Source organism: Zonotrichia leucophrys, chromosome 12, assembly GCF_028769735.1.
Source record: "Zonotrichia leucophrys gambelii isolate GWCS_2022_RI chromosome 12, RI_Zleu_2.0, whole genome shotgun sequence".
Taxonomy (NCBI): domain Eukaryota; kingdom Metazoa; phylum Chordata; class Aves; order Passeriformes; family Passerellidae; genus Zonotrichia; species Zonotrichia leucophrys.
The window spans coordinates 6,484,359-6,509,503 of record NC_088182.1 but is presented as its reverse complement, the minus strand read 5'-3'; the positions used below and the strand labels follow the sequence as shown (position 1 = coordinate 6,509,503).

The window sequence follows — 25,145 nt, the reverse complement described above, 5'->3', positions numbered from 1 at the left end:
TGCTGTTTGTTCTCATTTTAAGAGAGATTAACTTTCTCTGACCAGCCAGCCCCTCTTCACTGCGCCCTCCCTGGAAAACCTGAGGCTCTTGGTGCCTGCATTCAGGAATATTCTTGTTAATGCAAAAAGATGTGTAAAGGAAACAAATTTCAGAAGTCCTCTGATGATGGCAACATGTCCTCCCCAGCTTCTGGCAGTGGTAACAGCTTTGATGGCAGCTAGCAGAGCTTCATGTAATGAAGATGAGAAGATTAACTGCAGTGGTAGGTATGGAGTACCAGGCTGATTCAGACTAGAGTGTCCTCCAGAGGAAGCAATGAAAGCAGAACCACTGTGGCCATATTTTACATATATTTTACATATATTTTACATATATTCTGTTAGCAACCTAAACAGGACAATATACTGCTGTGCACGGAGCAGATTTGTTGTGCCACAGAGCATCCCTCACCTCAGTCCAGGCCGAGTAGCGCCATCCTCCCACGTTGCAGTCTCCAGTGCACTTCTCCCTCGTGCTGGGCTTGGTCTGGCTGTTGCAGAAGCGATCATCCACCTTCTCTATCTTGCCCTCCAGCCGGCTGTACTTGGAGCAGTAAATCTCCAGGGTGCGGTAGCCCAGCCCACACTGCGCCGTGCACTCGCTCTTCCTCGCGATGTGCCACCTGTGCCAGGGACAGCAAACATCAGCCCCGGGCTCTGCAGGGAACGTGCTCAAGGGTGTGGCACAGAAATAAGGAATATATGCTCTTGAACGGGAAGTTTTGGCTCTGTGTCACGCTTCCCAGTGCTTTGGGACTTGCAATTAGCCTGGCATTGCTGCTTGAAGGGAAGGAGCTGGCAGAAAGGTCTTTCTTAAGCAAAAGAAAGATAGCAAAGCCACACTGGAATCCTGTGGGACCAGTCAAGGTGGCGCAAGGGGAGTTCATGGCCAAGCAAGGAACAGTGCTCTGAAAGCTTCTGAAAGCTTTCTACCCTGTGCTCCACCTCGGCATCTAAAAACTGGAAAATACGCATCAGAAAACGATCTGCACAAGCTGGAGAGGTGTTCCACAATACACGACGCCCACAAAGCAGTTTCAGCTCTCCAAAGGACAAGCAAATGACTTGCTACAAGATACTCAAGCCCTAGCTGTGTCAGCAGGGATTAGAGGTGTTCTTTCTTGACAGATTTCCACCCTGCTGCCTCCTCTGTGAGATGGACAACAAGGATGGTGCTGGAGGCCTCAAATGAACCATTTGAGGATACACCCCTGCTTCACATCAGCCCAGCTCTGAAAAGAGATGCTGGACATGAGATCTGATCCAGGGAGGTGCTGGAGACCCTGAAGCCAACAGGAGCCCATTGCCCCTCACACCTGGCAGGGGTGGCTTCTGGGGGAGGAGGCAGTGACATCCTCTAGGGGTCCTGCAGACCCTCGGGCTGCTGCCTGTGCAGGGAGCACAGAGCCCCGCTCCCAAGCCAAGAGAGCAAACTCTATCACAGCACAGAGAAGAATAAGATCAAGGGGATTTGGAATCAATAGCTCCTGACTGGTGGGAGCCTCACATCCCTGCATGCTTTTCAGACTCCTGTTTTGCCCTTCTCAAGTTTCCAACCTGTTGCAATGGCAACAGCTGTTACCGCGACAACCCGGCCCCGCACAGCCTCTGCACAGCCCCGGTTTAACAGGGCTGCAGAAACCCCTCGGGAAACTCAGCCTTCTGAATTGCTTCACCAGCAGAGGCTTAATGCCACCACATTTAAGCCCCAGGAAGGAAAACAGATTGCTTTTTAAAGGAAAATGGGTTGTGATGATTTAGACTGTGCTCCATCAATTCCAGCTTGCCAAGAATTGTCTGGGGACAGCCCCAAACCCATTCTACACTTAAGCCTATTCTTTGCTTTAAATAAACAGTGATAAATCCAAGTCTTAGCTACGTTTTTGCTTTAAGTGTATGTTTTCCCTTCTCTGCAGGCTGTATGTAGAATGGCGCTGAGCATTTCTGATCCAGGCAGATGCAAATTTCAGGCCTTGTATTGCACAGGGAGATTTTTCAACATTAGAGAATTTTTGTTATAGTTAGCTCTAATTGAATCCAGCAAGAGAAATGTAAAAACATTGAAAAGTGCCTTTCAAAGCACCACTGGTGGATGACAATCCCTCTTGGTTGACAAAGAGGCAACTACCAATCCTTTTCTTTTTCAAAATCTAATACAGGCTGGTGAGAAAGAGAATTAGGGTGAGAAGCGAAAGGAAAGAGGAGTAAACAATAAGTACACAATGTTATTTATATACATGGCTGAGCACAGTGCACCTTAATTCACACTCTGTGTTACAAGGCTCGGAGCTGGGCTCAGGCTGGGGAAGTCGATCGCATCGCTGGTCTGACACTGTGAGCTGATCTGACTCTCTCTTACACACAGGCTTCCTTTTGCGTTCTCCTGCAAAGAAAACCAGCATTTGGTTTCAGTCAAGCAGCAAAGTGATCAATTCAGCTATTTCTCCTACACCTTTTATAGTAATATTTAAGACATGCTTAGGTGTGCTTTTCTACCTCTGTCCGAAACAGGGAGGGGGTTTAAGACTAAGCAAGGCAGAAAGCTTTTATTGTAGATGGGATGGACACAGGCAGAGAGCTCAGTACCCCCATAAGGATAGGCTCTGAGTATTTAGCAGGGTGGCCACCCGTAGGAAATGCCTCATTTTCTGTGCTTTAGCTTCCTCACCTGCAAAGCATGTTGTGAGGCTCACCTGGCTGGGAGGGGCTGTAAGGTACCCTGCTCTGAAACCCAGAACCACCTTATAGGATGTTATTCTCCACTGCAGTCCAGGGAAACAACAATACTCACAGGGCAAGTACTTCCAAGCACCCACCTTGGCAGAGCTTACTGCAGGGCTGCCATGGGCCATGCTCATTCCAGTAAAACTGCTGAGGTTTGTCCTCAATAGGGATATTGAATGTGTAACGAACGTCAGGATTGTACAGATTGCCCACTGATAAAACCTGAGAGGAAGAAAAATGAAGCAGAGTAAATCAACAGATATCACCGCCCACTGTTTTCAGTCCAACAATACTGGGCAGACTTTTCCATACACACAACATATACTTCACCTGAAGTGTTATTTCTTGCTCAATCCGATCTGTAGAATTAATCCTTTCAACAGTATTATCGGAGCCACTGTATTCGATCACAGCATTCCCAACTTTGATTTCCCTTTTAAACATACTGACGACAAAGTCTCCATTTAATATAAAGTCTCCTTGACTGTTAGATAAGGCTGCATAGGTGCAAAAAACAATAACTAAAGAGGCAGAATTAACTCATACATACATAATAACGTGGGTCATGTGCTCTCAGTGCTCCTTTCTCTGGCAGGGGGGTGGGGGGGGAAGCCCACTGGCATTCTCAAACAAAAAGGATGTAAAGTGAGCAGCAGAGCTCTTGCAGACATTCTGCCTTCTCCTTTTTCCACTGGAAAGCCTCCTAAAAATGAAGGCTGAATTCCTGAAGTTGTTGCTAAACAGTTCATCCATAACCCAAAACAGAGGTATCCAAAAGGCATTCTGGGCTGGCTGCTGCAAGGAGCACACATAGAATGTATCCCCACATATACCGCAGAAATAATCCTGCCCAAAACTTTTAATGAGCTGTGTGGATAGGGTGTCTTCCCTGGTGTTTCCAGGTGTGTTCTTAGGGTAAATGTATGCACCCTAATTACCTAAACATAATTTCTAGTATATAATTACAGAGAGTTTGGTCAGTATTTCCCCTTTGGTTGCCCTCTCCCTCCTCCCCCCATACTTTTTATTATTCCAAATCTTAAGGTATGTGAGAGCACTGGAGGCTTAAAGCCTAAATGCTTTATAAAAGGAACAGTTTCCTGAAAACAGCAGTCTGCTGCACAACTTCACACTAATGCGATTATGTAGCTAATTTCCTAAGTTAGTTTCCCCACCATTTCACCCATCACAGCTGTGTTACTAAAAAGCCCCTGTACTGAAAAATCTAAACACCAAAACACCAAAGGGAAAGTTTTTCCATCGAATGAGGAGAGATAATGAAGCAAAACACTGCTTAGTACCAAAAAGACATAGATGGAGAAAACCTCACAAAGCAGAGGCTACACTCAACCAAGTTTCACACTTCAGAGGTTTTAATGTTATTAGGCAGTAGTAAAACTCATTAGGGGATTACTTCTCTTTTACTATATCTCCTATAACAGTAGGTACATCTTGGACTTGATGACAACATCAAATTCCTCCTAAATTGTTAAGAAACTACAAGGTTCACAGTAACTGAGGGCCCAAGATTTCACACTCAGTGAGCTGCAAAGTAAGTGGACACATGCACACTTCTCATTTACTTCCAGTCAGGCCTAATGTGAAGAGATGCTTTCCCAGCAATATTAAAGCAACATTAAAGAAGATTTGACTTCATTGTTTCCCAAGAAGATTAAAGGCCCTCCAAGAAGAGCTGAGAAGTTTGGGGCTCCTTCTGGGGTGAGCCAGTTTGAAAGGGCACAACATAGGGAGGATTGTTTTTCCCAGGAAAGAGGAAAAATAAAATTTGGCTCCCTCCTCCAAGACAGAAAACTCTGAGACCTTTTTTTGGTGCTGATGTGCATTCATGCTGCACCATCTCAACTTTTTGCCTCAGTGAAGGGTACAGCACATGGATGGCATTTCAGAGCAACAGCAAGGCTGTCATTGCCTCCCTTTGGTGCACGGTGGTCTCTGGCACTTGTTTCTCAAATGACTCCCTATACCTTTGATGGGCTAGGGGCCACCAACCAACTCTCCTTTTTAACACACCTAGTTACAGGAACTTGGTGAGATAGAACAAGATGAAGTGCCCTGTTCAAAGATTTAAGTACTGGACCCTGTGCTACTGGAACACAGCTGGGGGTGCAAGGCACAGGGCAGGCAAAACAGGAGGACCAGAGACTCTGACAGGACTTAATGGCAAAATCAGCCTTAAGCTGGGAAGTGAAACATCAGTAGTGAGGCTCATTTGTATTATCTCTGCTATTGAAGCCAAACAGAACTATCTGTGGGGTGAGTGATCATGATGGAAAAGACACTCATGGCCATGCTAGCAGCATATATGTGCATGTAGCACAGTGGTCTAACACAGCACCACAAACATTTTCATCTGCCTCTAAAGACACAGCCACAGATTAGAGAGAACAGTGATTATGAAATTCCAACAGCCAAAGGCCAAGTTACTGTTAGGTTTAAATCAAACCAATATCTTTGGTGCAGAGTATTTCTTTACAGTTACATGTCACTATCAGGCAGGGACAAGAAGGCCTCACTATCTGAAATCAGAATTATTATTCTCAGAAGAATAGAAAATAATTTCTCTTTGTATGTGTTTACAAACATCTTTCAGGACATGGCACCAACAAAGCATGGTGACAGCAGAGATAAAGTTGCAGTGAGGAGACTCCAGCAGAGCTCAGAATGCTGTTTGGTTTCCAGCTTTGTCCCTCAGCTACCACCCAGGCTCAACAGTTCTTCCAAGCCCTAGACACACCCTAAGGGAATATTTCTTATAATTGGAGAACCTCCCAGACCTTGCAACTAGGATGGCATGAAGAAAAAAATAAAAAAGAAGATGATAAGGCTGAATGTTTGGCAGACACAGAAAAATTCTCACCAAGAAAACATCTCCCTCAAATTAATTCTTCAACCTCTCTAGCACAGAGCTGCCAGTAGATACATCACCACAGCCAGACAACAAGGCAGATTTCTGGAGAGACATAAGGAACACAACTCACCCAGGTAGTTGTCATCCTCTGGTTTCCCTGAGTAACTGTGCTGACGCACATCAATATTAGTGGCACCAGCTGGGATGCGAACCACAACGTTATAACCTAGGAAAGATGGAACAGAAAGTCAAGGCTATTACACAGGCACTTGATTTGTTTTCTGCAGGAGAAGGGAAATGAGCTAAGTTACTTCACATTACACAAGCTGATACTTTTCATTTAGGGACAGCATAAATAGTTATAAAAAGGAACATACTATAGCTAGAAGGATTTTGTGTTTTACATCGGTGTTTTTGTAGATTAAGTGTTGTAATGGCTTTTATAGACCCACATTTTTTCACCATAAAGTTTTTAGCAACAGATTCTTACCATAATGCACCGTGTTAAATGTGCCTGCAACAGTTTTGCATGAAGAATTATCCCCACCACAAACACCACATTTATCTCTTCTTGCTTTTGAATTCAGCACATGATCACATCCAGCTTGCTTTAAGAGAAAAATTGAAAAAAACATATTGAGCAAATACAGACTAGAACAGCACTGACAAATCTCCTAATTAAGGCACACAAAAGCTGTGTATGCAAAAGGCTGCTGTGAGATAAACTGGTTTGCTTCCCCACATTTTTCCACTGATTTACAGTGCGGCCATCCTACAAGGTTTTACAACAAAAGGCTTTTTTACAAAGCAAGAATCAGAACAACTATTTGCACCAGGTAATGCTTTCACTAGAAAAAAATTCTTGCATCAATTGTTCCTGTAGAGAAAAGTGTGAAGAACAATTGTGAATGGAAATGTAGGGCTCTGGGGCCTGATCAGGAGGAACTGGGGCAAAACACAGAAGGAAACAACGCTGGGATTTAGGCTGAGATTCCACAGCCCTCAGTAACCTAGGGCAGATGTGCAAACATGTTCCACTTAAATGTGTCCCCTGGTGAATGGTCTAGACTAAAATGAGGAGTGGCTGAGGAGCTCAGCCTGGAGAAAGAGGCTCAGGAGAGACTTTCTCACTCTCTACAACTACCTGAAAGGAAGTTGTAGCCAGGTGAGGGTCAGGCTCTTTTCACAGGTAACAACCAACAGGACAAGAGGAAACAGCCTCACATTCAACAGGGGAGCTTTAGATTTGATATTAGGAAATAATTCTTCACCAAAAAGGTTGTCAAACACTGGAACAGGCTGCTCAGGGCAATGGTGGGAGTCACTCTCCCTGTTAGTATTAGAAGACATGTAGATATGGCACTTGGGGACATGGTTTAGTGGTGAACTTGGCACTGCTGGGTTAATGGTGGGACTTGATCTCAAAGGTCTCCACCTAAATGATCCTATGATTCCATGTGTGGCTCTTCGGCAAATCTGGAGGCTGGCACAAGTTTCAGACCATTTGGGGCTTACAGAGCCTGCAGCTGTTAATAGGCATCCTCTGAGTGAAGAGGACATGCCACCAACTGCTTGGAGCATGGTGCAAAAGCACCAGCCTGCCCTACCAAACTGCCATGCCCTTTTGTTGAGAGGAGGGACAATGATTAGCCGGCAGAGGCCCTGCACACAGATGTCATTGGTGTCAGGGCTGCAGGGTGTCCCATCAATGACGCGGTCCCACAACTGATAATGGGTATCTTCTGATTGAAGGGAACATGCCACCAACTGCCTGGAGCACGAGTCTGCCCTGCCAAACTGCCATCCCCTTTTTGGTGAGGAAGGGACAATGATTACCCAGCAGAGGCCCTGCACACAGATGTCGTTGGTGTCAGGGCTGCAGGGTGTCCCGTCAATGACGCAGTCCCACAGCTGGTAATAGATAGGCATCCTCTGAGTGCAGAGGACATGCCACCACCTGCCTGGAGCACAGTGCACAAGCACTAACCTGCCCTACCAAACTGCCATCCCCCTTTGGTGAGGAAGGGACAGTGATTACCCGGCAGAGGCCTTGCACGCAGATGTCGTTGGTGTCAGGGCCGCAGGGCGTCCCGTCGATGACGCGGTCCCGCAGCTGGTAGTAGGCCGTGTTCCCCGCCACGCGGCAGAAGAGCTTGCACCGATCCTTCATCAGGACTGCAGGAGGAGGAGGGACACCAGGAGCACGTTATCTGAACACCCTCACCCCAGGCAGCAATCCAGGAGGCAGGACCTGCATCCCCCCAGCCACTTACTGCCGCTGTACTTGGGAACCCAGCGCACGTTCGTGGGCAGCCCGTTGATGTTGAAGTGTTTCCCATCAAAGTCAGCACACTGCTCGTCCCGGAAATCCTTCTTCAGCTTTGAGCACGGTTCTGTGTTGCAGGATTTAAACTTCATGCGACGACCCACGCAGTATTTCCCACCATTTTTGGGTCTGCAGAGACAACACCGGGCTGGAAATGAGGTGGAACTGCAATTCTGCAACTGGGTCGGTACAGTCAGGATTTGCAGCAGCACTTTGGGGGCTCTGTCTTTCTGCATATCTTTAATTAATATCCCAGGCTGACAAGCAGGAAATGTTATGCTGGTTTCTTACAAAAAAATCCCACATATGCAATAAAAAGGGATGAAAAAGAGAATATTTACTTTCACATGGATGCCATGGTTGTGAGAGAAACCAGAAAGGAAGCACAACATCTTCCCCACCTGACGATTTATTTTCACATTCAGGGATCCCACTCAGGCGCATGTTTCCTTACAACCCCATCAGTCCTATGGATTTTGTGGCTGACAATTTGCCTTTGATCTAGTAGGTTGCAAATAACTAAACATTACAGGAGAAAAGGCCTCCTTCCCTGCAGAGGCTGAAAGGTCAGGCAGCACTTAGTCCTTCAGGATTTCTAGCCCCAAATGTTAAAAATGGTAATGCTGAGCACATTGAAACAACTTTACCTCTATATATTCCAGAAAGCATCAAAGACAGCCAATAAATAACTTACCCCCATTTTATAGAAGGATGACACTGGTATAAACTGGGAAGAGAAATCCCATCCAAGCCACATAAAACCCAGTGGTAAAGCCTAGAAGCTTTCATTTTAAATTTCCTGACTCACAGATTCAGAGCTGCAGTCATAAAACTATTTTTCTCATATGTAGATGAAGCCTTTGCCAAAGAACATCACTCTGGGGACTGAAAGAGCCTCTCCTATTCCTTCTGCTGCCAGCAATGGTGCAAGAATGAGCTGCACATCAAAATAGCCACCAAACCTACATCTTCTATCTACACCCTGAAAAATGGGCGCCTGCAGTAGCAAGGAGTGCAATCAGAAGAGTGACTTGCCAGGCTCCAACAACCATTCACCCACAAATCCTGCCTTCCAGGGCTGTTCTTCAGGATCAGCTCTGCCTTGCCTGGGAACCAGGTGCCCATCAGTGCCCCAGGGATGCTGGCAGAATGCTCCTTCCCTTGGAGCTTGGTTGGGAAGGAACACACACAAAATTTGCATACTTGGAGAACTCTGAGGATGCAGATGAATAAGTGATAAATGGGAGCCACCCCTGTCCTCAAAGGAGGTGCTCACCGTGAGATCTTCAAGTTGTGTGCAGCCAGCACCTCTAACAAAAGAGACAGCACTCCCCTGCACCTGCACAATGGTCTCTACATACAGTGAGTCAACAGGTTCTTGCAGCTGAACAGAATTTTTGAGCATCTCTGCACCTCAGGAAGCCCAGCAGTGCCATTTCCCCCACAAATAACAATTCTTCACTCTTACGCTTGAAAATTCTTTGTGACTCAAGTAGCAAAGTTCCTGTGAAACAAATGAGAGACAGAAGCACAGAACAGCTTGCTCTTGCCAAAAGATTGCCTGCAAAACCAGGAAAGGCAGGCAGACTTCCCACCACCCGATCAGCACCACACTAGGGATGCTCACAGGTTTGGCAGAATGAGTTGAGTTCTTGAGCAGCTGCAGATGAGATGCTGGGCACCACCAGTTACACACGTGGGATTTTTCCTGCCAGCATCCTCCAGTCACTGAGCTCCTCACTGCTCTGGTGCAGACCCTTCTAGTCCTACCCTAAATACCACAGGGTATGAGTTGTCCTCAGGCACAGCCCTGTGCAATAGCTCACAACACCAGCTCTACCTGCTCTGAGGGCAGTTCTCACATGCCATCTGGAAGTGAAATGCATGTCACTTACAAAGGTTTCTGGTGTTTGCAATTAAGCAAGTACCAGTGATAAAAAGCCCAAGCAACTGCACAGTGGCCATTGCAGATTGCTGATTACAGACTGATTTTACACCTTTACAGTTCCTAGTGGAGCAAGTCTAAATCTGGTTTTTAACTGATTTAGTCTGTTGTCCACCTTGTGACAAACAACTTCAAAGAAGCCCAAACTCCTCCTTGCCTTGCAGGCACAATGGCAATTGCTGGGGGTTTCCCAACACCAGAGCCCATCCCATGGACTATTCCCATACAGCCACATGAGCCACCTTTAGCTACAAAGGGACATCTCAACCACACAGCATACTGGGAAACTTCTTTATCATGGCAACAGCACACTCCAGACCTGGCTGAGTCTGAGTCATTCATGGGGGAATTAACAGGATTCATCATCTTCACTTCAAAAGCATTTGTACCTCTGCAGGACTGCTGCAGTTTGACAAAATCTCTGAGTTATACAAACCTTTAAGTGGGCATTTCTTTTTTTAAAAAAAATTGTAATTACAACATTTTTATGGCAACCACATTGCTTCCAATATAAATCAATTAACTAAAATGAAACTCTCACCTATTTAGTTAAGGAGAACATGAAAAACATGCAGGAGTTTTTTTTTTTTTAAGGTATATCTAATAAAATCCAAAAATCTCAAGCTACTATTTAGTTTTTTCTTCACTAGATGTGACCCCTAAGATTGAGATAACATTGACACATGGACACACCACAAACTGAAGGATGCTAAAGCTTGCCACCTTGTTGCAAACTGTCAGCTTTGCAACTCTGGCAGGAAATCTTTCAGACAATGCTGGGGGCCGAAGCACACTCACACTTCTGACACTTAAAAAACAGCTCCAAACTTCCCTGACAGTTTCAGAGTGTTTTTAACCAGCACTGCTTCATACAGAATCTGAGGGACAGAAAGAGCTGACCCTGAAAAAGGAGCCAACCTCATATAACATCAATTTTCAGTGTCATGAAGAAAAACAGCATACTTCGTTCGGTGTAATATTTTTATGGATCATCAACACTGTACCAGAGTCAGAAGGGAAAGTAATACATGCAGAGAAACCTTTTTTCCTTCAATTTCCCTTCTCTTGGAGTCATCTATTTGACCAATTAACAGCTGTATGGACCCACTTTCAATCCAGTACCATTCCCCCAGGCTCCTGCACACACCCCAGACCTACTGCACTCCTCCCAGCAGCCCAGAAACTCTCATTTCCAGGGAATGATGGGGTCTCATCCCCATTCCCATCCCAACAGGTCTGAAATACATGATGCTCAATCCATCACATTGAGCATTTTGAGGATGTGCACAAAAATCTGTGAAGCTCCAGTGTGCACAGATCAGTTTGAGAACCCTTCCCCACATTCCAGGAAGCCCTAGGACTGGTTGGTGGCTAGCACAGTTATCTACACGTTTGTTTATATGTCAGGCTCAGACAGTTAAGCACAGGTGGATACCTCTGTGATGGACTAAAATGCAAATGTGATCTGACTCACATCCAGAGATTAGACCCCCCCATCCAAAAAACCATTCCTGAAAACAGGGCTTCTGTTTTTGACGTGTTATCAAATATGCCTTTTCCCATAATTCTGCAACGTCTTTATTTGAAAACCAGGGCTTGCACCACAGCCCCTCTGATGATACACCACAGCCATGGGCTTTGTCCACCAGCCAGGCTCAAATTCCCATGTGGGCAATCTCAGTGGGAAGGGTCTGGGCTGGTTAGCAAACACATTGCTTCAGGGTATGTCAAAACAGTCTGCTGCCATTCCAGAGGCCTAGAGCTCTCCCTGCATCCCTGTAGGACACTCATCATGTAGGTGTCAGAGCACTCTACAAAGAGAGGCAGGAACTGCAGCTTTACTTTCTGCAGCATGGAGGGAATGGATGCAATTTTCAACGCCAGATTTAACACAATTTTTTTACTGGATGCAAGATCCCACCCCAGATTCTCATGCACAGAAAAAACTTTAAAAAGTTAAACCAACTTTGAATAGAAAAGATTTATTGAGAATTATTTCAGACCTTACTAGAGGTATCTGGGTTGGGTTTGCTGCCTTCTACAACAGAGGAGAGACTGTCTCCTTTTTAAGTACATTGAGAAGGGGAAAAGGCAAGAGAATATCCAGTGGGGTCTCATCCATTTGCATTGTTTTAGCAGCCCCATGATAATGGGGACACAGGAGGTGGGAACTCACACTGTGGTGTCAAATTACAACAACAAATTACAAACCAACAACAATCAGTGGGAAGCTCTGTGGATGGTGCCAGGACAGGCTACTCCTCACAAAGACCTTGTGAGGGGCTGGAGAAGAGAGGCCAGTGCCAGCACAAGGCTCAGGAAAGGAAAATACCACTATCAGTCACAAGGATTTCTCAGGCAGCTTGGAGCAGAGTGTGTTTAGGTGCTTTTGCAAATCCCAGCCACAGCAATACATCTACTGAAGCACCAGGATACAAACCACAAGCAATCAGGGAAAATGGAATTTCAAATCCCTTGGCTAGCCTTTAGGATGAAAGGAGATTTTCTATCACAAAAAGCTATCAGTCTGAATAGATGCGTCTCAGAAGACAGGAATACATCTCAGCATCCAAAGTTTCAGCAGCAGAGCTGCAAAGATGCTTTGTTTTTGTCTTTCCATGGCTACAGAAGACCATATGGAGCGTGCTGACTCAGCACAGCCAGAGGAGAGCTCTCTGCACTTGTGTTTTTCTTAGCATTGTTTTAATTAACATGCTGGTGTCCTACTCTCTCAGCCTCAACTTCTGACACTTGCCCAGCTGTGCTGAGCAGCCTCTCCTGTTACCACAGCACGAGTGTCATGGGCATAAGCTCTCCCTTCTCCCATTAACAGTGATGAAATTATCACTGGCACATCTCTAGTGGCAATTTTCTTGGCAATAAACCATCCAACACCAGTAATGAGAAATAGGAATCTTTTTAAGACCCCTCAGTGCAACCAGCCCCACAGACCCTCACCTCCCTGTATCTCAGTCCCAAATAAAAGCCCAGAGAGCCTTCTTTCTGCAACAAGGCATTTAAACAGAAACCAGCACAATTCACAATTTACGTAAACAGGCTGTTTTCATACCAGTTGCTCAAGCTGTTACTATTGCACCAGCTACATATTTGTCTCCTTGAAGCCCACAGCAAAATTCCCTGCCATTTCAAATGGTGCAGGATTTTGCATTCCAGGCTGATAGCAAACATTCTCGAGTACCACTTTTTAATGGGGCACAGATTTCTGCTGAGGTTTGGCTAGTCTGCACCAGCTGAAATGTAACTGTATAAAGGATCAGCTGCAAAAGCAGCCAAAAGCTGCAAAACCAGACAAAGCAGGAATAAAACGGTAGAAAACCTTATTATAAAGGCCTCTAGGAACAGCTGCAAAAGCAACCAAAGCAGGGATAAAATGGTGAAAAAGGAAGGCTCCTTCCTTTCTGACAGCTTTGGAGAAAGAAAAACACCTCTGGAAGTGGGACCCCAGCTGTGCCTCCACAGGAAAACAGAAGGTAATAAACACATGGAGGTATCAGCTTTTTAACTCTCATTGTTGAATGGATTGATCACTTTTTAGAGCACTTCACCCACACACCAATGACCAGATTCTGCCTCACCCATGTCGGGCAAAGCCACCCATGCCCAGGGCAGAGCCACCTGTCCTTGGCACTCCCAAGGACTGAGGGCAGCCCAAGTTGGTTCCAGCCCATTTGGGCAGCCCAAAGTGCGTTTCCCCATCTCCCCCTGTGCACTCACTCGGGCCTGTTGCACTCCCGGATCGCCGTCTTTATGCCGCCGCCGCAGGTCCTCGAGCAGGTCCCGAAGGGGCTCCAGGTGCCCCAGGCTCCGTCTGTCACCGGCGCCTCCCGCTCCTTGGGCACACACATCCCAAACCTGCAGTGCTGCGCGTGAAGGAGACACAGGGCAAAGGTGGGATTGTGCTGCTTTGCATTATGAACGACCCACAGTGACCAGCCTGGGTAACGAGACTCAGCCTCACTTATTTCTCAGCCACACAATGATTTTGTAATCAAATAAAACTGAACTGCTTTTACTTTTGTCTGTCACCCCCATATTTTTCTTTCTCCATACCCTTAAATGGCAGAGTGAAGGCAAGGTGCTGAGTCCATGGAATGATTTATGGGATGAAGACTAAAGACAACAGCAACCACTAAATATTCCCTGTTTATTGGTGCTAAGCAGCACAGCAAGCTCGCAGCACTGGCTTTTCAAAAAGCTGCTCTATCTGATTTCCTGCAGAGCTGCAGAAACTCTGCATGGAGAGCCCTGTCAGGGGAGGAGACAGGCAATGAGGAGAAACACCAGGGAAAACTCAAACCTCCCCACAGTTACCCAAAGCAGAAAACTTCCAAATCCAAAAGGCAAATAAAAGAGAAAAATTAATTCCTCAAGCCCAAGTCGTTTTTTTTTTACACTCAGACATAACATGGGACTTGCCAAGACTTGGTCTACACTTCTGTTTTCCAGCTATGACTCGTTTTCTTTTGTTTGGAAAACTGGATTAAGTTACCTTGGCAAGCCCCTATCCCTATTTTCATGGTATAAATTGTATCCTTTGGGGTATGTTTACCACATGGACTACACAGACTTCTGCAGAAGTGAAAGAGTCACCTTCTGGCCTCACCAGAATAGATGGAAAAATGTCCCCTCTCAGTGAACAGTGCTTGCTACAGTTGCTTTAAACCCAGAGATGCAGATGCCTAAATTTTTGTAATTATGGGAAGCCCAAACATTGCTGATTGCTCACAGATTAGAAGAGGCTACAGACTATAGAATGCAGGTAGAGAGCATCACTAAAATATTTCCTTGCAGTATTTCTGTGCACCAGGTGCTGTTCAGATCTGATGATCTTTATGGCAAAAGGGTAAAATTTGCTGATGCACTGTGTTTTTCCAGCCCTTCCACTAATAGCACAACAAGACTGTATCAAGACATACCACAAGCTCATCCAGCTTTTTTAGACACCTTTATGAACCACCTTGGATAAAGCCATCTAGGAAAACAGAGCAGGATCAAGCTGTCATGGGGCTGTGCATCCCACAGGACACCAGCTCTGCAGCAGGTGGGACACCTTTTCCCATGAAGGCTGACTTTTACATAGCTTTGCTGAAGAGGAAAGCTGATCTCAGGTACATTTGCCCATGGACATGGTTTGCAGGACAGCTGAAGAACTCATAATTTGAGTCCTGCATGTGACGTTTGCTCAGAGACAACCATGGTCTCTAGGCTGCAAAATGCCCCAGATTTGCTTTCATCTGAAGATAAAACTGACTAAAACCCATCTGATACAGTAAATAAAATTTCAGCAATAAAATCAGCTGAAATGCCTGTTTCTTTGCTGCAGGACAAATTACAATGCCCAACTCTTCCTGGCATTTAGAGGCTGAAAACCTGAAGGTTGGGGTCCCTATACAGGTCCAAAGAGGTCTGACAGCTATCATTAAACAACAGAAATACATGACACCAATCCAACAGTGCTGTCCCTGTGGAGAACTTCTTGCAGCAATGTTGATGCTCACAGCTAAATATCTAACCAGAGTCATGCCTGGCACCACTGACCCAGGGAAGATGACTGAATAGCTAACTAGTGAATGAACAGAGCTCACAGACCGTGACATGACCTATATGTCTCCCATCTCATGGTTGAGTATTAACCAGGAAGTCATCTACATCCATTGATTTTATTAAAAATTTGGGGGTTAGAGTTGATGGTAAAGCAAAGCAGGGGAAAAGAGCAGCTGTTTTAAATAAACAGCAAGATTATCTTATGAAAACACAATAGTGCTTCTTGGAACCACACCGTGAACAGTCTGGCTGTGCAACCTTTATGCCTTTCATATTTTAAAAATAATTTCTATGTTGAGATACAGCAGAAAGACTAAAAAGCCTGCCAGGGTTCTCTTTCCTATAAGCTTACAGCTCACAGAATGAAGAGAATAAAAGGCAGATTGTCTGGAACAAATTCAAAATATCTTAGACTCACAGTGGAGCTGGAGAGCCCTGGCAGGGATGGAAGACATTACAGCAGACTTTCCTTTCCTTTGTCTTGCCACCAGAGCTCCAGATAATTCCCCAAATCCAGCTGCCATCCTTGAGCTGGCTGAATGGAGTAACAGGGGGCAGAAGGGGCTGAGCAGCTCCATGCATGCATAACAGACACCCTACCTGCTGCCACAGGGCAGCAGACACAAATCATTACTGCTCATCTGCTCTACTCTTACCATTCTTTAAACAGCCCTGAAAAGCACAACAGAGAGTGGCCCAAATTCACAACCCCCTTCATCTTCCTTCAGAGATTTATCTCCACCCAACAAAGAGCTGGTTCTGTGGAACCTGGTAAAGCCATCACCCAGCAAAGCCAGACTCTGGGCTGGGCTTATGGCTTGATTTAGCAGTATCAGATTCAGTGTCCTCACATGCAAAATATGCGTAAGTTAATACTCCCATGTTTTTAATGCCCTTGATTTAAGAGTAAATTTAGAGCCCAGTTAAATCTACATCCCAGTAATTTTAGCTAGATCTTTTTTTTAGCTATTCAGGCTCTCTTATTTCCAAAGATATCTCCATAAAAAATGGTATGGTATTTTCTCCATCTGCCAACCCATACAGCATGGGCTTTAAACATGCAGACTTGAGGCATTAGTCAGCAAGTAGCAGTTTGATAGGGCTCCTGGCCACAGCAGAGTACCAAAATAACTATTTATTCCAAGGAAAAGCACTTCAGACTCACACCTCAGCACTTCACAAGCCCAAGCAAATACCAAGCAGGACAGAGTTTATGTTGATTCAAACTTTAAGCTTGAATCAGATGAACACACAGACAGCAAAATTACTCCATAAAGCCCTTTTGTGAGAACACATTTAAATACCTGAACACGAGTGGGCTGCATTAACTTTTCTTAAGAGCCCATCTGCTCCCAGCTGAGACATTCAGATCACACTTACCTAGTTGGTCTAAACTTGTCAGATTGTCTAAATTTGTGGCCTGACATATTTTTGCTCACACAGTCTTTATTAAGAGCCATGCAGCTGGACACTGCATGACACAGGGTGGCTCTGAGGGGGCGCTGATCTGCTCAGCTGCTGCTGTTTGCACATCACTCTGTCATATCCAAGGGTAAGTGCAGGTTTGCAGCAGCCCAGATTTTTGGAATTTCAAGAAAATTTCAAAGTGATTGCTAATCTTTCAGCAGTGAGCAGATCCCAAGGTCACCAACAGAGAAGTTGAGGGCACAAGGTCTCAGGTCATAGGGACTCTGTAGACACCCATGCTCAAAAGGGGATTTTACAGAAAAACATGAGACATTCCAATTATATCTCTAATGCCCTTTCTCAACTATAAAAACAAATCTGCAATTGCACTTTTTCCTAAGAAAGGAAGACAAATTAATACATGATGCTCATTGTCCTGAAGGAAGTCAGTCAAGTGTCATTGAACAATCATGTTTTCAGACACATACATCAAAAGATAAATTTCCAAAGAGTTCCACAGCCTGTATGGAAAACTATATTTAAAATAGCATCCAGAATTTTCATTAAAGTACCTTTGAGAGACTAAGATTTAAAACTGACTCTTTCTAAAGAAAAAAGTATTATTATTAATGTTTATCTTGAGAGCCAGAAAAGCAAAATTTTAAGCTATACCATGTAGAATAACATCACACTATTTTTACTAGACACAGATGGAGAATACTTTTGTTCAGACACAAATAGTAAGAAGCAGTTAGCATTTTTATTCAAAATCTTCAGTATCTCAATAAAAGAAAAATGCTCTCAACTATTTTTCGACAGATATGAATAACTAAAAATTAAACACTTATCCTAGAAACCACAATGCTAGCTGGAAATTAACATTGCACATGGAAACGGGAAGTTTCTATGAATTACTGCCAAAAATGTTCCATACATAAAATGTCAACCAATTCTATATTTTACTCTGAAGCTGTCAAGATGAAAAGCCAGCTGACAAGTTTATGTTACACAGAATTACTAATTGCTCACATCACACAGGCAATTTCTAACAAAAGCTTATGGAAGCTTTGCAAAAGTTTTGCTCAAAAGTTCACTCAAGGGCATTAATTCAAGAAGATAAGCACTCCAGGAATACCTGCTTTAAGCAATGTTACACCAAGCAGTTGACTTTAATAATGTATCTGGGCTGGAGATGTCCCAGGCACCACCAGGCTGAACACACATTGAGCTGCTTTGGGCTTCCAGCACTGCAGTCAGAGCTGTGCCCCACACAACTGGCATTAGGAAAGGATGATTCTGACTGATATGCTCATCCTCAGCCCAGGGAAATAGAGCCACGAGGCACAAACCACGAGGTATTACAGACCTTTCCAGGCTCACATTCTGTCCCATCAGCCCAAGGTGTGTGTTGGGTTCGACATCCCTTGTGAGCACCATCGACGTTGATACACCAAAGTCGCCGACACTGCATCTGCTCGAGTGATTGCAGAGATCAAAACATTAAACATGCACCACATGCCTTGCCAGACAGATGATCCTTTATGAAATTATTCCCCCCAGGATTTATCATTAACTCACAAGCTTGACAGTAAGTTGATGGATTGTGAGTCTGCCATTCATCCAACCCCAGGAGACCTTATTTTGCTCTGGCAAAACCAGGAAAAATAAGGCGTGAAATTTCACTTACCATATAGGGGCACACTTGGGATCCGGGTCCAAAAATTAACTCACATTGTTTGTTGACGTCATAAATCAGCCCTGGGAGCTGCTGAGGTAATGTGTAAGTTCTTGATGAAGGTTCATCAAGCAAACACTCCCCATAACCAGTGCTACAACACAAATCAGAATACTGGTGTTAAACAGAAGGTGGGAGATCAGAATTCCCTTGTGTTTGCCTAAATTAGCTGTAGGGCAGTTGCACACCACGTCTGCCATATTTAACAAGCACTACAAGAGCTATTTCAAACTCAAGCACAGGAGGGTGTGTTACCCATACACCATCACCCTTGTGCTGTGACAGCAACCATCCACCACACCACAGTCAGCTACCATGGCAAAGCATTTCTGAGTGTGCATTTAGTTGCTGAGCAAGCACTGGCGCATTTTTATAAAGAACTCAGAGAAAAAAAAAATCACTGATTAGCAGAACTGCCCAAGGGACTGAGCTCCTGGATTTGCCAGAACACCATCATGGCTCTCATTCTGTTCCACACCACAACACACGGGAAGGCACGACAGCAAAATGGGCGAATCACTGTGCATCAGACTGACCCGTGGGCTCCTGGAACGGTGTTCCCACACGGATTAGTGCCAGGGCTTTATCTTGACCTGTGGAGCAGAAAGGCAGATTCAATCTGCCTTCTAAAACACAGCTCCGTATCTGGGCCACAAAGCTCGGGAAAGTCATTCTTCAGGTTTGAGGAGAACACACATTCCTTAAAAGCAATATCCATGGGGGAAGACTTATTCTTCCCCATTGAGAGGCTGGTCCTTGCCAGCTTATCATGAGGCTGAACTGGCAGGGACTGGATGCCAGGGGTGCATTCCTGCTCTAGGTAAAGGATGCGTGCACACACAAATCCCTCTGATTTCCTCCAAACGCTGCACACTAGGGCTCCAAATTAACTGAAGAACTCCATGGAACACATGGACATGTGAAAACAGCCCAACACATGCATATGCAAGGTCTTACTCCAGAAATTCAGTGATGTATTTCCTACTGCACTTTGACCACATCCAGGGATTGGTGTAGAAGTTCAGTGTTGGTGCCATGACATGCTGTTGGTTTTTACCTCCATCTTCCTTGCACTTGTGGTTGTCATCATGTGGCATATTAAATCTAAGAGGAAAAGAGCAGCAAAAAGTAGAGTCAGTTAAAAGGCAAACATCAAGTATTTAGCAAAGCAAGGGCAACAGTGTGAACTAAATGCAAGCAAACCCAAGAATTTTCCCTAAATATACTGCTGACAGATATTACAGAATAAAAGTATTAATACACATATATTCATAATAAATTTAGAAGTGTTAATGAACAGTGTTTCTAGCACTCATCTGGGAAAATCTCTGCAGCACCCTGCTAAGCCCTCCACTCCATGACTGCATATATTTAGCCAGACAAGTTCTCCAGGGAGCCTGGAGTGAGATGCAAACCCAGCTGCAGTTTCCTTTTCAGCTGACAGTTGCTATCCTGCAGACAGGCTGGAGTCTGGCCCCTCCTTCATAAAAATGGGAAATATTCTGGAACTGACCACAGATCCAAGAATTAATCTCAGGGAATTCTGAAGGAGACAACTGACATGAGCCCACTGACTGCAGACCCTCATGCACACAGGCAATACCCCGTTGGATGCAAAATACTTTCTAATGCAGTTGAATACCCTGGGCCACACTGCTGTCTAAGCAGGGTTGCACCAGGGATAGACTTGGCTCCTATACTTTATGTGGCAGGTTTACAAAATGCCAGCAAGCATTGGTATCAGCAGAAACCAACACGAAGTTTGCAGCACATGACACCTTGAAGAATGTGGTAAATTCACTAATGGAGACAGAGCGGCTTAAAGCGCTGCGCTGTTTGAAGTGGGGAAGGGGAAGTGACCTGGTGTGATCCTGTGTTCCAAGGCTGGGGAGTTTGTATTCCATTAAGATTACCTCCAACAAACCATCTTTTCACTCTGCTCTCTGAAAAAAAGAGCACAGAGGCATATCCTGCTCGGGGGCACTGCTAACTCCCCCCAGCAGCTCTGAGGCAGCATTAGCAAAGGAATTAGGCACAGGTTAGGTATGGGGAACACCAAAACTTTGGGGACTTTCTGTCAGGAAGTCTTATTTAAACAAATACTACTGTGGTTAAAAATAGACTGTCTCAGCCAGCTCTCCATGAAGAAAAACAAGAGTTTAGAACAATGGGAGATCTGTTCCCAAGTACTCATCCATCCCACACCTACAGACCTCCACTGCAAAGCAGGCGTGTGATGGTTTGGGACTGAATCAGCTGCCAAAGTTTGTAGCCAGGGGTAAAGGACTATGTGATCTAAGGTGATTTTTCTCATGACTGCTCAGTAGTGAGAAAAAGCAAAAATTGTTTGAAAGAAACTTCTGCTGGAGGAGGTGAATGGCAGCGTCTCTTCTGGGGATGTCCAGCATCCATGATGAAACAGTTCAAGAGCTGAGTCAAGCTCACTTATACACCTCATCACCTCCCAGATGCCCTGGGTAAGTTCCTCCTTCACACACAGCTGCTGCACTGCCTTCACCAGCACCACACAGAGCTGTGGGACAAGCTCTGGCAGGCTGAGAATCTGCTCTCAGAGAAGACTTCAGTCCCAAAAAATAGTTCAGATGTGCCAGCATTCTTTGTCCTGGTCCTCCTCAAGGACCTCTGCCCAAAACCCTGGCTAGTTCCAATAGCTTGGTCAAGATGTCATTTCTTAGGTGCTGCTTGTGTTTCTCTATCATTTATCCTCCCCAAAACACGGCCCTGCTGGTTTGGCTGCTCTCAGATTGGCTCCAGAGCACCTCAGTTTCATCTACCTCAGTGGTGCATCTTCTAGCCAAATATACTGATCTCTCCTCAAATAATTAAGCTCAGCAGTATCAGTTCCCAGCCTGGCTGGCAAGCCCTAGTTAGCATAAATATTGGGCTATTTAAATGTAAATGTATTTACATAGAACATACACATGGCCAAGTTCATGTGCTATTGTGAAAGCAGTGCTCAGTCCGTTATCTTCACTAATTGAACAGCTCCTGTATGGGTCACAGACTGTGCCCAGCTCTGCCAGACCTAGGAGAGAACACAGAGGTTTATGATAGAAAAAGAAATGTCACTCACCGTTCAGAACAGGCAACTAATATTGTCACTACAAAAAAAGTGACAAAGAAAAGGTTTTCCTTACCCAGAGTATCGCATTTGTCGTGCGCTCTACAAATATCCTGTCTGAAAGCAGAACAGACCTGACACATTAATTCTCAATGCTGCAATGAGTTAAGGCACAAGCACAGTTACAACAGCAGAAACAACTCTTGGTCCTTCAATGGACCTTCTCAGGCTGGTTTGCCACATCATCCAAACTAACTCCCCACCACAGTCAGAGTTTTTCATCTTATGCTAAACCCATGGGCAGACCTTAGACAGCCTTGAACCTCTCAAAATCATCTCTTGTTACGGTGAACACATGCTCCCACAACTGCAAATATCATTTCACCCATATCAAAACCTGAACATTTCCCATACATAACATGCTCACAGCCCCTGACACACAAGTGGCTACAGTTTTCATAAGAATATTCACCGTACCTGGTAACAAGCACAGCTGTATCATGCCGAAGGTGACTTCCCTCTGGGTGGTTTTGGGACTGCTGCCATTGGCAAAAGTTTTTTAATGTTGTCTGGGCATTGTAAGATATTGCAGGGCCATCCTGATAAGCAACACACAGAAAGCAGGTATTTTAATTATTCATGACAATGCTCACTACAAATGCCATTGTCAAGCAGAAGGTGAAGAAAATAATTTCCATTACCTGCTCATTATGTATCACGACCAATTTCACAATAACAATATTAATTAAATTTCCAATGCTTGGGTCTTTGTAGATAGACGCCACCTGTTTCAAAAAAGCAATATTTGGAATTACTGTTAACATTCAAGGAAACAAACAATTAAGACAACACACATATTTTCCATTTTGCAACTGTTTTTCTCCTGGGCTGCTCTTCTGCCCTGCTCAGTGCTCTGACGCTACTTGGAGAGACCTCCTGGCAGAAGCACAATTTGAGAATGAAAAAAACCTGCTGATATCAGAGAAACCCAACATTTCCTTTTGCTTTAGCACACATTTCACCAAATTAAAGGATCATTCTGCTCTGAGACACAAAGACCACCAAACAAGACTGTCAAAAGCAATTTACTCTTCCAAGCACCTGATTTTGACATGGGCAGTTTCAGACCATGCATTCAGAGCACTTCTACCCTCAGACAGGATGAGCATCCCTCCAGAGACACAAATGTGTTGGGTACTCCCTGCCAGTCACTCTGAATCTACAGAACTGCCTGTCTGGAAACTACTGCATACTAGTACCTGCAGCTCCTAAGGCACTTGTTCTCAGCCTGGAAAGCCAACTTGAGAACTATACTAAGGATCAAGGTGACAACAGACTCCTCCTTGCAACAGCAAAGGAAGTCAGGCAACTGCATAACCTACCAGCCTCAGGCCCCTGGAAGGCACAGTGCCCAAAGAACCTTTTTAATTCAGCTGTTATTTCACATGGGCTTAAATAAAAAGAAAAGTACAGCATGCGGACTAAACAACCAGTGATATTGCTCATGGTATCTGATGTTCAGAAAGCTGGAAGAGAGGTGTGAGAAGGATCAGGAAGCGTGATGGATCTGGGAAAGAAGACTCCAACCAGCCATGTTTTACCATTTTTGATGCAACCCCAGCATTATCTGGGGTGTTGCATATGAGCACAGCAGAGAGGGGCTCTGTGACCACTAGAAAATGATTTGTGGGTGAATCTACTTGCCCTGGTTGAACACTCACTATTGACATCAGGGTTAAGACATAGTGCTGAAGGTTGGCTCCATGGTAGGCGACCATCCTGCTGTCAGCCACCACCATCACCTCCACAAAACGTGGGTAGGACAAGAAGCGCTTCGTTCGCTTGTGGCTTTTCTTTTCACCAATGGTCCCCGTCTTGTTGCTGTCCCCAGAAAAAGAATTCACTTCCAGGCTGTGCTTCAACATCTCCACGTCAGACAATATGCTGCTCTCTGCCCACTGCCTTCTCCAGTGTTTCCGTTTGTTCTTTTTGTGACTGTGGTCATGATCTATGGTCAAAAGGCAGAAAAAACATACAGTACATTCTGGAGTGAATAAAATTAATACCATGTGTATGCTAAGTCAAAATACCTATTGCCTCAACAAAGTTGTGTGGGCTTGCTCCAATCAAGCAGGGAACTGAAACAGAAGCACTCAGTGGAAGCCCACCATGTAATCCAACATCTAAGGCTTCATTTTTAAAGCCATCTTGGGGAAGCCAGCAGCACTTAGAGGTGGACATTCCCTGCAGCAGAGCCAGCTCCTGGTCTGTGCAGGAGGGATGGAGCCCTGCAATGGTAATTAGCCACTGCAGCAGCAGTGTGAGGATTCTGGGCACGTCCAAGGTGGCCAGGAAACCACAGGAAACAAAGGTCCAAATCCTGTATTTCTAACTCAGGCATGAAGGACGGCAGGATTTGGCCTTCACAGCAAAGCAATTATATATGATTTATTTCTGTCTCTAACAATAACACGGCTGGGCTTCAGCTCCCCCCCTCCCTTTATTATTCTGTGCTACAGGAATGGTAAAGGTCATCTAATAGCACAGCTGCCACTGGCGAAAGAATAGAATTCAGGAAGTTTCACATATACTGCTTTTGATATTCAATTAGGCCAAACATAAAAGCAGCCTGAAAATATACTCCATGCTGATACAAAGACGACAAAGTGAAGAGGGAGAACAGGCATATAAAACATATGGAACGTGTACAATTAAGATTTACCATCTGATTAGTATGTAATTATAGCATTATTTAAATGTAAGAGCAAAATCAGGCTTATTTGATGCCACTTAATTTTTAATCAGTTCATCATAGGAAGTAGCTAATTGAATGTGATTCATCCACAAAAAACTGTTCACTTCTGCATTTAATATAAAGCCAGATCTGAACTACTCATCTACGACTCCAGGCTACAACCCTCATGCTCTTTGTAGCTTTAGTTTAATTTCGTCATGGTGGTGAAAAATATCACATTTCCTTATCTGACCCATTGAGTAGGTTAGAGGAAGCATAATATTATGGAACAAAGGAATATTCAATACTCAAACAAGATTGAAATGATAGGAAACTTCTTATTTTTTTCTTGTATAATTTCCTTTTAGGAATATTTGTAATAATTTCCAAATAAAGAAATATGTTCTGCAGTATCACAGCAGGTAAAGGGGATCAGCCTCTACCTATGTGAAAAATACTATCCTTTTGCCCTATGTGTAAATAGGCAATACAGCAGTTAAGAATTAAATCCTGTCTACTCTGTACTACCTAAGTCCTCTAAATTCCCCTTTCTTGATATAGTCCAGACCACCTTAATACAGCAGAGAGTCCGCAGTTATTTGAGTAAGAATTTGAGAAAGCCAATGGCATTTGTGGTTATAATTGGATTGCCCTAGTTCCTCTGCTCTAATCAATGCCCTTGTGTTGGCAAGGTTATGCTCTCATGCTGGCACTGCTTC

General features: G+C 44.6%; 1 protein-coding gene across 4 annotated transcripts in view; it reads right to left on the bottom strand.

Annotated features, from left to right (window-relative positions):
* Window positions 1–25,145, bottom strand: part of ADAMTS9 (ADAM metallopeptidase with thrombospondin type 1 motif 9) — a 78,952-nt gene that overhangs the window by 41,509 nt on the left and 12,298 nt on the right. For 3 of the 4 annotated variants that reach the window (XR_010441759.1, XM_064723632.1, XM_064723634.1), the window contains 17 exons: window positions 23,414–23,700; window positions 22,394–22,477; window positions 22,170–22,291; window positions 21,769–21,809; window positions 21,551–21,656; window positions 19,568–19,714; window positions 18,563–18,704; window positions 18,242–18,349; window positions 13,639–13,784; window positions 7,906–8,087; window positions 7,671–7,807; window positions 6,123–6,240; window positions 5,763–5,858; window positions 3,094–3,260; window positions 2,856–2,985; window positions 2,296–2,422; window positions 452–662 (listed from right to left, as the gene is read on the bottom strand). Coding sequence is in view for 3 of the 4 variants with exons in the window: in XM_064723632.1 (XP_064579702.1) it covers window positions 452–662; window positions 2,296–2,422; window positions 2,856–2,985; window positions 3,094–3,260; window positions 5,763–5,858; window positions 6,123–6,240; window positions 7,671–7,807; window positions 7,906–8,087; window positions 13,639–13,784; window positions 18,242–18,349; window positions 18,563–18,704; window positions 19,568–19,714; window positions 21,551–21,656; window positions 21,769–21,809; window positions 22,170–22,291; window positions 22,394–22,477; window positions 23,414–23,700 (2,351 nt within the window). In the remaining variant the exon portion in view is untranslated. The remainder of the gene's footprint in view (window positions 1–451; window positions 663–2,295; window positions 2,423–2,855; window positions 2,986–3,093; window positions 3,261–5,762; window positions 5,859–6,122; window positions 6,241–7,670; window positions 7,808–7,905; window positions 8,088–13,638; window positions 13,785–18,241; window positions 18,350–18,562; window positions 18,705–19,567; window positions 19,715–21,550; window positions 21,657–21,768; window positions 21,810–22,169; window positions 22,292–22,393; window positions 22,478–23,413; window positions 23,701–25,145) is intronic. The other variant, XM_064723633.1, reaches the window with a different exon arrangement.